The 14,148-nt window shown below is 31.8% G+C and overlaps 1 protein-coding gene across 2 annotated transcripts in view; it reads right to left on the reverse strand.

Moving 5' to 3' along the window:
- Positions 1-14,148, reverse strand: part of LOC135960413 (protein qui-1) — a 342,666-nt gene that overhangs the window by 104,516 nt on the left and 224,002 nt on the right. For both annotated transcript variants that reach the window (XM_065511703.1, XM_065511702.1), the window contains 3 exons: positions 11,621-11,808; positions 10,992-11,139; positions 5,972-6,137 (listed from right to left, as the gene is read on the reverse strand). In XM_065511703.1, coding sequence (XP_065367775.1) covers positions 5,972-6,137; positions 10,992-11,139; positions 11,621-11,808 — 502 coding nt within the window. The remainder of the gene's footprint in view (positions 1-5,971; positions 6,138-10,991; positions 11,140-11,620; positions 11,809-14,148) is intronic.

Consider the following 14,148-nt stretch of genomic DNA (forward strand, 5'->3'; position numbering starts at 1 on the left):
TAATTCCCAAGTGTCAGTAACAAATAACCTTCAATGGTTACCCACTATCCTATTTGCCAGACTTTTAACTCTTGAATTTGACATGTTCAAGTCATTGTATAAAATATCTGGTTCCCGAAGAGAAATACTTATAATTGTTTAACTGACTATTATTTAGATTACACAGACAGTGTAAAAATATAAATCTTCGTAGACTGTCTGTTATTTAATATATCTAAAAATAAATGTCTTCCTCGGTAAAATTTAATTTTGAATATTTGAAATTTGATGTAAATTGGATTAGGCAGTTTGAAATGGCAAATTTACTTTCAAAATATTTTGATTCTGTCCCACTGTGCAAAGTTTGTTTGTATTTGTTTTAATCTATTTAAGGTCAATTGATTTTCTAAAAGGATACCCACATAATAATTTAATCCGTGGTGGCCCTAAATGCTGGGTGAAATTATTAGTTCATAAATAGTCACCAGAACTTCAGGGATATGATGAATACTCAAGTGTAAATGTATAGTCAATATACATATTTGTAAATATTACATTAACACAGCACTTTCCATGAAAGCAATATATATATTTCCTCTTTCAAAAAGGAAGTTGTATTTAAAAACGATGACACCATATAGATTTCATTTTGAATGGAGGTAAATTTTAATGTCATATATACAAAAAAATATAAAAATATGTAAGTAAAATTGATGATTAAGCAGTATAAGAAATATAGTGAAGCATTTACAGGAAATTTAATTTATTAAAAAACTTAATAGAATTAATTAAATGAAGCAATATTTAAAAAAAATCAAATTCATAATAGTTTTGTATTTCACCCATAGATTAAATAAAAAATATAAAAATTGATATCAAAAAAAATCATTTAATGTCATGGAGATTTTTCAAAAAATTTCTTCCCACAATAAGTGAACTCATGGAATCAGCCCTTAGCATTCTGCTCACCTTTCTATTCTAAACAAGATACAAAGACTATCATGTCTTGCAATTACTGGCTCTATGAAATCGACCCCTCAGATCAGTCTAGAGGCGATGCTAAATCGCCTTAATATATGGGGGATTTCACGCCAAGTGACCCAACTTTTAAAATCGATGTCTTTCGATCGGCATCGGGAGGTTAGACCTATTGGATAGTAAATCAGACACAATTTTTCAACAAGATCGGAAAAGAACTCTCGGAAATAGAGGGGGTCAAAATTTTACATTTTGGCCAAAATAGATTAGATAGCTATTTCTTCAATCTTTCGAAAAAAAATATTTAAAAAAAAAATAAATTTTTTTAATATTTTTTCTCCGAAATCAAAAACTTTTTTGACTTTATTTTCAAAATGGGCCTTTTTTTTATTAAAATAAAGCTTAGATATTTTCCTTGAGGACCTATTTGGTCGCTTAATGGGTGAGAGTTCGATATCTATCAAAAAAAAAAAATGTTTTGTAACTCAAAACATTTTTGACATTTTTGCCAAATCAAAAACTTTGTTGACTTTTTTTTCGAAATTTTTTTTTGCTCAACAGAAATCTCAGATATTTTCCTTGAAGACCTATTTAGTCGCTTAGTGGGTTGCTTGTGGGATATATATCAAAATAAATGTTTTGTAACTCAAAATATGCAATTTTTGACTTTTTTTTGCAAAATCTAACTTGGGTCTATTCCTTTAAGACCTATTTGGTTGATTAGTGGGATGCGAGTGGGATATATAGCAAAATAAATGTTTTGTAACTCAAGATATACAATTTTTGATTTTTTTTTTTGGCAAAATCGAACTTTTTCCAAAATAGGTCCCCTTTTTATTTTTTTTTTGCTAAAATGAAAGCTTAGGTCCATTCCTTTAAAAGCTTTTTGGTCTTTTAGTGGGATTCGAAGATCGGAAGACGTCGATTTTCAAAGTTGGTTCACTTTACGTGAAATCCCCCATATATCAAATGCATTTCTGCCAAGTCTGCTCTACGAACTAAACATTCGGGCGGACGGAAGCTTGATCGTATTGGTCACTGCACCATGGGTCAAGAAACGGACTACATAGTACCTACACCGAATTTTGATAGGACATTTAGGATCAGAATATCGACAAAGGATGATTGGGCCGCGAACACTGTCATAAGGGACGTCGTGATCTCGATATACACTGATGGTTCAAAGACAGAGAGAGGCACGGGCTCGGGTATTTTCTCTGATGAAATGGACTTTTTGTTGTCTCTTCGATTAACCGATACCTGCACCTGATCTATGCCATCGATACAGACGCGAGAAGAATCCGGGAACTGAATCTCGTTAATTCGACTATAGATATCTACTTGGACAGCCTTGCATCAATCAAGGCTCTTAACTCCAACGTTATTAGGTCGAAATGTCTTCACGTCGAGTTGATATGGGTTCTAGGGCATCCGGGAAAATTAAGTATCTGATGAATTCGCAACCAACGGATAGTCCCTAGATGTAACTCTTGCGCAAACTCTTGTGAATATCCCACACTGCCTTGATGACCGTATCGAAATTGATAGATTAATGGGCTTTGAGTGAGACGGAACTCATGTGGTCAAATATCATAACTTGTAGAATATCCAGAATGCTCTGGCCCACTCTGACAGACGATAGGACCACAACACTTTTGTCTCTTAGTAGGAATTCGATTAGGCTTCTTACGGGTAAAAACACTGAGCACTAGAGTGACAATCAGTTGTATGGAAAAAAATGTTTGTTAAAATTTTGAAGAGTGCCGGGTGGAATATTGTGACACTAGGCCTAAAAGTAAAAAGCTGAAAATTTGAGCCAAATCGGACTACGATTTCTGGACGCGCGTCGAGGTCAAAGTTCAGATATATGCAAAATTTTACTATTTATATGGACTAAATAGGTGAAAATCGTTAACTTTCTGCATTGTTTTCTAGAAATATGCAGACATATTTATATTAATCAATATTACTTTAAAAATAAATCGGAAAAATGCAAATTTTTCAGTTTTTGTAAAAATTTTGCTACTAAATAAATACTTTTGCAATTGAATGCAAAATAATCGAAATGTGTACGTAATTGTCGTTGTAATGAGATATAAATGACAAATTTTGGTTAAAAAATGTTAAAGTTATTACAAATTCGCCACACCATTAATTAACGTGTTTCAGGCCACTTGAACAAAAAATTTAGGAAAAAAAATTAACATATTTCGACAAAAATTAAAATAAAAGCTAAGTTTTATTTAAATATATACTCGCATTTACTTGTGTATGAGTTTTTGTCTTCGTAACCTTTTCGCAGGTATGGCAAAAAAAAAATTTTAACGACCGTTTCGAATCTCCATTTTCAAATTTTTAAAAATTTTGTTAAACAAATTTCAGAATTTTTTGATCATCACATTGGGATTTATTGAGATCAAAATATGAAAAAATAATGTCAATAACTCTTTCAGTTTTTCCGTACCTGCGATTTAAATTTTGCGATTTTCAAGAAAAACTAATTTTTTGTTCATATTTTGGCAAATGAGCCCAATTTCCTTACTGTTATAAATTTTAAGTAAAACCTATTCATAATATTATAGTCCTTGTAATTTTAAATATGGTCTGAAAGTTTTACTAAAATCGGAAAACGTTAACCTTTAAATCGTAAAGGTCAAAGGTCAAATTTTTCAATATTTGGAATTTCTAATGAAACGATAGGGTAATGTTATATATTTTTAGGCCGATTTTAATGAAACTTGAGGAATATATACATTGGGGTCTAACATTTACAACAACAGTGCAAAATTGGATTTTAACCTTTATTTCAAATCGGCTGTCACTCTACTGAGCACTGTATGATTGGACACATGTCGGAACGTATGAGTTACCCATGTTCTAGCTATTGTCAAAGTTGTTTGTATAAAGAGGACAAGGAGTCGGAAGCACAGACTACTATATCTTTGTAGAGCTATTTTCTATGATCTGGACTGTCTCAGAGATGGTCACCAATTTCGGATACTCTGTTCCAAAGTGAAGCGTATCCCAGACAGATCGTTCTTTAAGGATCGAAACAAATAGTAGTTGGACGGGACAAGGTCTGGACTATAAGGCGTTTGAGGCGAAACTTTACAGATACTGCAACTTGTTGCCGAGCGTTGTCATGATGGAATATTACGTTTCATGTCTGGCCACATATTCTGGACGTTTTTCGGCAAATGCTCGCTTCAAACGAATCAGTAGCATTTGGTACAGGTAGCCTGTGATGGTCTTGCCAGATTACAGCAGCTCATAATAGATAGTAATCTTTTGCTCCCACTAAATACAGAGCATTACCATATCGCCATGGATATTTGTCTTTGTTGTCGATTAGGCTGGTTAGCCAGGCTTCACATACGATCTCTTACGCTTCGTGTTATCGTAATGGATCCATTTTCCATCGCAAGTAATGATTTGTTGCAAAAATTAGTTTGCTTTCAAACATCATTTCGGACATGCAAAATCGTCTATCAAGGTCTCTCATCTTCATTTTCAGCTTTTGAATGAAGTAGCTCCCAATGATTTTGAAAGCTCTTGTTGAGTTTTACAACAATCTCCACGGATTAATGCCTCCAATTTTTGGTCTTCAAAGCCTGGGCTGTCTTTGACTTCCGTATCAAAATCACAAGTTCTGAACCGCAGAACCACATTTCTCGCACTGTGAAACCAATGGAACACATTCACTGTAAGCTTTGCTGAACAAAAGGTGTTTCACCGCCACTTTTTTACAAATTATAGAAATAAAGCGAAACTTGTCGCATATGACGCTTTGTTGATACAAAATTCGTCATTTTCGAAGCAAAGAAAAACCTTTTTTGTTTACACTATAATGTTCAATAACTAAGTGAGAATATAAGTCCCGCATTTTTAAGTAATAAACCCAATATTTACATACATTTTTTATTTTAACTTTGCTGCACAACCTTTGTACTGAAGATTTGTTCCCATAAGTTAACAACTTTGTTATTCAGTGTTGGAAAAAATAAACATGATTTATGTTAAAAGTTTCTGTTTAACAAACTAACATTTTCACAACAAGGCCCCCTTTTGATTTTTGAGCAACAAAACATATTTTTTTAATAATATTCCATTTTTTTGTTTTGTTATAGTCCGTCTCCTGGTAACCGTTATGCTTTTAAATCACCGTTAGCCAAACTAACAAATTGTTATCCAGCTTTTAACGACTTTTTACTTTTTTTTCCTTTTTTTACGCAGAATACTAAAGGAGGTGGTGCACAAAAATAAATAATAAGAAAAAAATCACTGTATGAAATTCATAAACCCATTTGCATTTTTTTGTGTTTCCTGTATTTTTTTTTCATTCAGTTTTTTGTTGAAGCAAAATATTGAAATAAGTTTATGCCACAAGGTTGGCTAGAAATTGTGGCAAACAAATATTGCATGCAGGAAAATGTGGAAAAGGAAGAGCAGAACCAATCCCCCACCCCAAAAAAAAAGGTAAATGTGAATTTACATCATCAATGTTAGCACTTTCTCACTGGCGCACTGCCACCAACCGCTTTAGTGTTTTAAAAATTCCATATCTTTCGTGTCATGACTGGCATGTAGCAGGATTTTAAAAATTCTAAAAAAAAACCATAACTTGGAAACAACAGAACTTAGTGAATTTGTATTCCATAGTCTTGACTGGGTGTTTGTATTGTTCCAAAAAGGGTGTTGTTGAGCATAAAAGTGAAATTAAAAGGAATTGGAATTAGTTTATTGTGTTTGAGTTTTCTGCGAAAAATTGCTCAATATTGGTCATTTTAAGGGAAGTGATCAACTGGTTTTTATTTCGTTTCATGTAATGCAGATTGAGTGCATGCAATGATTGCAATTGTTTTAATAACAGTGTGACTAAAACGAAGTAATACAAATAGTTTTAAAATCATTTAAAACAAACAATTTCCTTTAAATTGTTTCTTTTAAGTTGTGTTTATACCCTTTATAATTGATTTGTGTCGAATTTTGTTTTAAGTATTTGTATTAAACTTACCTGTACAGTCTTTTTTCTACCCTTTATAACATCGGGATCATTGGCAATATGTTCTTCTATTAGGTTTCGCAATTTATCAAAAACTTTATTTTTAAATTTACTCAAATACGTTTCGTGTTGTTCATTGTCAGGATCTATGCCGCTGTCACAGCAATCACCAGGCACACTGAAACAGACAACAATAAAATAATTAATTTCTTTATAATTGTTACTTAATGAAAATATAAAGTTTCCTTAATAACTATAAACAAACTGCGGCAAGTAATTGTAATATTTCTTATTATTTTAAAGCTCTTAATACAGAAATGCTCATTTCAAGTGATTTATTTTATTTAAAGGAGAAGAAAATAAACAAAATTTTACATTAAAATTGTTAAAAAAGTGGTAGTTAAATGGTTATCATTTATACTACATATCACCAGTGTTTAAAAAGCTACGATAACTAACAAATTTTTAACTGTTGCTACAACTAATGCTTCAAAAAAGTGTATGTAGCGGTAGCAGTAGCATTTGTCTTTTTTCGTTTTCTTGTTTTTTTAAAACAACTACTACCTTCAAAATATAAAACTCTTAACAGAGCAGTAGTAATAAAACATGAATTGTAAATGGAGTAGTAGCATAAAAATACAAATCATTGCTACTGCTCTATATCGAGTTTTAATTTTTAAGGTAGCAGTAAAGTAGCAGTTGATGCAGCAGTTAAGGTAGCAATAAAAGTAGTCAAAAAAGAAAATCTTCAGTCATAACACCAAAATTTACAGAATTAAACACTGTGTGTTGTTTTTGTTTTGAGAGAGTTTGAAAGAATTATTCGATTTTATTCGTCTCAGATGTTCGTGTTGCTAACAGAAAGATAGTGTTTTCTGTGTGTATAACAAAAAAGCCGAACTTTTGTTTACAACACGACCAACATACACAAATATACATTCACAACAACAACACATAATGTAATTTTTTGGCTGAAGATTTTTATTTTTGACTTATTTTATTGCTGCCTCAACTGCTACTTAGCTGCTACTTCAACTGCTACTTCTTCTACTACCTCAACTGCTACTTCTATTACTACTAAATTTTAAAAGTAGCAGAATTAATAAAAAACTAATGACTGCTACATCAAAACTTTTTCTTTTTTAAGGTAGCAATAGAAAATAAATTACTCTGCTACTTTTAAATTTTTCTTTTATTAGTACTACTACAACTACTGCTACCAAAATGTGAAGGTAGCAGTAGTAGTAGTAATTATTGACTCCGAGTTTTTATTAATTTTTTAACTAGACTACTTGTGTTTTTTCGTTGCTACTGCTACTTGTAGTTTAGTTTTTCAAACACTGCATATCACCAGCATATTCAGTAATAAAAAATAGTCAGATATTGGCCTTAAGTTTTTGAAAATAAATTCAAGCTAATTCTAAACAATCTATCCAAGAAGACCCCTGGAAAAGAGGATATCATCATGGTAAAGATCAGACAGCCCGCCGAAAAAGGTAGTAATCAAAGATTAGCAAGGTTCTCCACCACTACACAAAATACACAGAGGGAATCGAAAGATGGCAGCCCCATTATCCTAGACCAGCTACAGCAGACCAATCATCTACTTAGGTGGAACAACAACCAATTAACGAAACTGATACAAGGCACAAATAACAACAGACTGGATTTTATGGCCACATCGTACATGTATCGCAGGACCCGTTACAGCGGACCAATCATCTAATTATCTGGAACAACAACCGTTTAACGAAACTGATACAAAACAAGTAAGAGAGCGATATTCGGCTGTGACGAATCTTATATACCCTTCACCAAATTATACTTAAAAATATTTTTTTTTTAAACAAAATTTATTTTTTTTTAATTGTTTTTTAATTTTTTTAAAAAAAGTTTTTTCCAAGTTTTTTTTTCATTTTAAAAAAATAAATTGTTCAAAAAAGAATTTATGACAAAAAAAAAAATCTTTTATGAAAAAAAATATGGGTTAAAAAATAGTTTTCCCCATTTTGAGCCATTGTAGGTCCAAACTTACTATAGCCTTATATACATATATGCATTTGAAATATCTATCATTAGATATCCATATTGTCTATATTAATGCCTTAGTTTTACAGATGTAGATCAAAAATAGGCCAAGAATCTAGGTTTTTCCGGTTTTTCCCTAATATCTCAGCCATTTATGGGCCGATGAATTCCCGATATATTGATGTATGGATAATGTATGTAAGTTATTTGGGGGCTTCGGAAAGTTGATTTCAACATAAAGACGGACAGACGGAAATGGATATATCGACTTCGCTATCTATAACGATCCAGAATTGCAAACAATTAGAGTAGACTCACATGCAATTCTTAATAACAAATAGAGAGTAGTACGAATAGGAGTTCCGTGTCTTAGTGGTTAGAGCATTTCACTAGAAAACGATAGTCTATGAGTTCAACACCTCTCTCTGAAAAATTATTTAATTTTTCTCAAATGCTGGAATATTTGAACTATTGAGTTTAATAGTGAAGTGTTATGCAGAGTGTGCCAATCGGCCACCTAAAATGACGTCCCCATGTCAAATTCACCAGTCAATAACGTTGCGAGTGGGTTGAAAATTCACTAGTAGTAGTTCTCAGTGGCTAACTAATTCGACGTTTCGGAACAAGTGCAATGAACTGCAGAGTAGTTAATACAATATTCATTTGCTATCATACTGTTTATGTAAATATAATTTACTGTTGAAATTATATTTACAAAGGCCTCAGATATCTGACGGACACATATCTTGTATGAATATATTGGGTGTATGTCTTAGAAGAGCGGGATTATCTTCATGACTTTGATTTTTATGGTAAAACAAATTTTTTTTGTGAAAAAAAACTGGGGTTAAAAATTATTTTTACCGATTTTGACTCATTATACGCAGAAATGCTGGGAATCCTTTGTTTTTCTATCAACTTGGAAAGTCCACGATGGAGCTTTCTTTTGATATAACCACCAAGTTGTGTTAGGTTATAAAGGCAGCCGGTTTTACCAGCTCACTTGTGTCCATGAATTGGTCCTTTTGTGATAGCCTACATGATAATGTTCTGGTGCTAAACATATCGACGCACGAATAAACGAATCAATCTTTCTATCCACTCTCGATAGATCCGTTAAACCGTGCATTAAAGGACCACCCACTGTCGTAGTCCGGGTCCTCGATAGAGCAAGGGACCCAGACTACGACTGTGAGTCTTTGTCATGACTTCTTCTACAGAAGTCAGTATAAGGAGTGTTCAGTCTCCACGCGCACCAATTAAGCACTGACCCGTAAATGGACATTGACTTATGATGGTCATAAACGGATCATGTGAGCCTCTAGATCATTGGTCTCCAACAGTACGCCCACGGGCACTGCCTATGTATTAGTGTCATTCACATGAATCAAACCGAAATTAAAATACGAACATGAGTTATTTTACAAGTGTATTACCAGAAAAGTATTTCACACCACTAGAGAAATTATGCACAAGTAAATGTATATGACAACACACGAATCGGCAACACTGCCCTTGCTACTGTGTTTTTTACTCAGTTGTACTTCTAAACCCTTAGTCCCATTTTAATGAAATTTCACATGCGCAAAAGGGAAGTGTTGTCGAGTTTAAGTTTTGAATCTTGACCTCATGAGCCCACCAGGAGCTGGGCCAGGGGTCCCCAAAGTAAGACACCTCGGGTATGGTCAATCTTAAAAATTATCATATTTCTTTGTTTGTGTTCCGATTTCAAAAAAATGACATATATTTAGAATCTTCTCATCGAGCACTACATAAAACCTCGTCGTAGCGATATAGCGAAAAATCGCATTTTTTAATTTTTTTAAATTCAAATGCATGTCACTTTGGACTCAGTTATGATTTTTAAACACTTCTTCCTTTATTTGATATATACATCTGTTGTTAGTCCTATAAAAGAAAAATGGCGAAAATCGGGAAATATTTGGAACCGCGGTCATCAAAAAACTAGAGTAGGGTGGGAAAAAATGTTGAAAATTTAATTTTAAAATGCGGATATCTCCTAAGCAATAAGAGATAATTGATAGCTATGTAGTGCTCGATGAGAAGATTCTATATATTAAAATCGGACTAAGGGTTTAGAAGTTACAGATTTATTTCCCTATTTTTTTCTCATACCACTGTGCGTCGCTTAATTGGAACAAGTGACTGCGGGATCTCTGCCCCACTTGAGCTCTTGATGTAGTCCATACATGCCACCCATACATATTTTGATGAAGGGTTGTGCTGTGTATCTAGTCATGATGGCTATATTGAGAACTAAAGGACCCAGCATGAACTTGTACATGTCTTTAGCATCCCCCGAAGATTTATTCTAGAAGAAGAATTCTTTCTTGTGTTAAATCAGATTTCTCCAGAATTCCTCTATCCAAAATAAGATTACAAAAGTGGCTATCGCTCGGAAAGAGCGATTTGAGAATATTTACTAGACTATTTATAGAACATTGTGGTCTCAGTTACAACCAATTTGCTCTATTTTTAGTCCGAAATTACTGTTATTAAAATAAAATTACAGAAATAACAGCAAATATCAATTAGCATTACAGTTACCTTTTAACAATTTCGAATCGGTGGCCAACCTTGCCAAAAACTGAAACTAAACGAGATGCAGCCGAATATGGAAAAAAATTATAATTTATTTAAAATTTTAGTCTTGACATTTTCCGTTGTTCATTTTTTTGGGGATGTGGGGTGTGTTGGTACGTTTTTACCAGAGCTGTAAGTGAATCATTCATGTTTGGATTTTAATACATCCTGAATTCAAAAAGTTCATTAAATTTAAAATACGAACGAATTCATGATGAAGTAACTTTGGGTAAAATGAATGCATTCAAAAAATTACAATTCATTGCCGTAGAGATTCGATGATTATATAAAAAAATTTAATCATACTGTAACACCTCTGCTTTTAAACCATAAGTAATCTGCTTGTTTATTGTAATTATAATAATTAATATTATTTAACTATTTGTTGAACAATACTCACACTAATGTTGTATAATTGTCTGTTGATAAATTCATTGTCAGTTGATCCTTTAATGTACGCAAACGTTCCGAACTCTCAGCACCCTTCACACTCAATTGCGTTGATGACCATTCGCGGTAAACGGCCAGAATTTTTTCATTGGAAAGTTCTGTGGAAACGAAACAAATAAACAAATAAATAGATTAAAATAAAATTATTTAATTTAATTTATTTAGCAATGCGTAATAAAAATGAACAAAAACAGTTAATCGGTTTCATTCAGCACATTTCACTTTTAATGGATTGAATTAATGAGACCTCAGTGGAATGAAAATAAATGCCTACGATTGAAAAATATATTTTTTTTATTTACAATTTATATTACGTAAACAGAAATGTTGATTAAAGTAGCAGATGTTTGTATTAATTTTAAATACAATTTCTGGACAGGAAAAAATTTAGAAAAATTATGATGTAGTGCTCAGCATATTTTTCAACATTTCATTTTGTACATTTTTCTGAAAAGGATTTGGTTTTGAGATGACATAGTTTGGGATCATGGAAAATCGAAAAGGTGCAAAATAAGGACCACCCTTATAAAAATAAATCCATATTCATGCATATAATAATAAAGCTTTGCGATTACTTACCCAATGCCTTCAGTACTTCTTGTTCCATTTGTGTCTGTCGCAACTTTTGCAAATATTGCTGCATATCGGGCGTTAGAGTTTTTGTTTTTGCCAGCACAGTGTCTCCGCGCAAAATACGTTGCAGGCATTTATCAATAATGTCACGCAATTCAACATATTCTTCGTTCCATTTCTCAAGCACCATATTGCTGTAAGTAAATTAAAGTAAAAAAAGAACAGAGGGCGTAAACTAAGTGCAAAGCAACAAAAATTTATATAAAACATTAAATTTAAAACACACAAGGATGTAGGAAAAAAGTTCTATATGGAGTAGGAGCAGAGTACGAAGAATATGTGTTTCTACTGTGTCAGCCTGTTGGCTATAAAGAATAAAGAAGATTATTTCATTAATCATTTTAAGTGCTTTGGGTATGAGCAAGAGTTTCGTATGATGAGAAAATCATTTTATCATGTTTTTTTTCTTCTATTTTTTTAATATTTAATTTACGTTTGTGTGTTGCCCTTTTAACATGTCGTTTTTTTTTTGCAAACCAAAATTTTTGCCTTAAAATAATTTTTAAGTTTTGAGAACAATTTGTTAGTGCAAATAAAAAAAGGAAGCCATATATATTTTTTAATGTAATACGTGACGTATGAGTAATTGCAGTTTGTAAATTTAATTTGTGATTTTAATATTAATTATACGCTGTGGTTTCAGTATTTACTACATCTGCACACGTGTGCACATGATTACACAATGAAAAAATAGTTTCTCATCTCATTTCTACTTGGCAGTAGATTTACATATGCAGCAGGGAGTTAAATATAATATTGTTAAATGAATAGATGTAAACCATTTATATCTATTCATAAAAAAGTGAATTGAAAAAGCCATATTTTTCACTAAAATGATTAGCTTTAAAAGCATGATTTAATAATTTTATTTATTTTCTCTGGTTAAAAATAATTGCATTAGTTAGTTTTGTTTTTTTTTTTTGTTAAAAAAATTGTATAAATATTAACACGAATTTCATTAATATCACAGAATAGGTTGAACACATTTCATATTTATAAATTTCTTTGAAAAAAAATAAATACTATTATAAGAGTTATTAATTATGAAGGTGCGGCAAAGGGCATGGGAGGAAATACACATTTTTTTTGAACACATGATATTGAACTAAGCAATTATACTTGAAAAAAAGGTTTTTACAAAAAAGATATCTTCTATTTTCTTAAGATTAGCTTTATTTTTAAGCAATAACAGATAAAACATTAAAAATGAATAAGGATATCTCGAGATAATAAACATTTAATCAAAATTTTATAATATTTCGAAGAGCATTAAAACAACTGCGTTTATTGGTGGATATTGGATATTGGAAGATATTCGTGATGAAGTGATTGTGGTCTTATTTATCCTGGGTATCTTTTCATTCGTATTGGAAGATCTTTGTACTCAGCATTAAAACTGAATTTGTATTTTACACTACCAGTCGGTAAATATAAATGTGATTTTAGTTTTCAAACAGTTGTGTCATTCTTAGGACAAATACTGGAAAAGCGTATAATATTTTCATCGTTGAAGTTTTTGAAAAAAAGTGTATGGAATCAAACGGTTTGCTTATTTTTTGCCACCAACTATTATATTGATATAATCATGAGGTATATACGTATATTAGGGAAATTCTAAGAAATTTTCCCCAAGGAACCATAGATATAAAATCAAATCCTATCTTGCGTATTTCTTCTGTTATCTTTTACACTCGAACATACATTTTTAACAAAAAAATTTTGTTTTAGAGTCATAATATATAGTAAAAAACTAAAAATTTTAAGCTACAAAGTGATTTTTGACAGCCTAGATATGTTCGGATTGCATTGATATGTTCACAAGAGTTATTCAAATTTACCGGAGCTACAACTTTGCAAAATATAGTTATTGAAAAATTAGGAGTCACTGGAAGTTATTCTAAAAAAAGTAAAAAAAAATTTTTTCTTCCTATATTTTTTCAACAAAAGTGCACGAAAAATCTATTTTTTGGAAACAAATTTTAGCAAAATTTATTTGGCGGACTCTTAGCTATATTATTGCCATATAAAGTTAAGCCGTATCACAAAGTCTGAATTAGCTATTAAGCAAAAACTGATGATACCTTTTTTAAAGGCCCCACTGATTTTCAGAAAATTTGGGGGCCCATAAAAAAAAATCGGTCACCAAAATGGACAAACTGAGTATAGGGTTTTACTACCCTTTGGTAGTAGAGTCGAACCTATACTGTCATGATCTTGTGTTTTTCCAAAAGTCTTCATTTGTTGCATAGTGTAATTAGTGCACTGATTCTATTAAAGATAATATACTGTGAAATTGTGAACCTGCAAGCTTTGTTTATAATAAATAGCCGATGCGTTTATATTGGGACATACATAGTTTGATTGCTTGAACGTCCATTGTAATAAGATGACACAGGTTTTGGGAAGCTTTATTTTTATAATTTTTGTTTCTCATGACGAGCTTGTTCTTTTTTTAAATGTGTTCATTGTATAAT

Source organism: Calliphora vicina, chromosome 5, assembly GCF_958450345.1.
Source record: "Calliphora vicina chromosome 5, idCalVici1.1, whole genome shotgun sequence".
NCBI lineage: Eukaryota > Metazoa > Arthropoda > Insecta > Diptera > Calliphoridae > Calliphora > Calliphora vicina.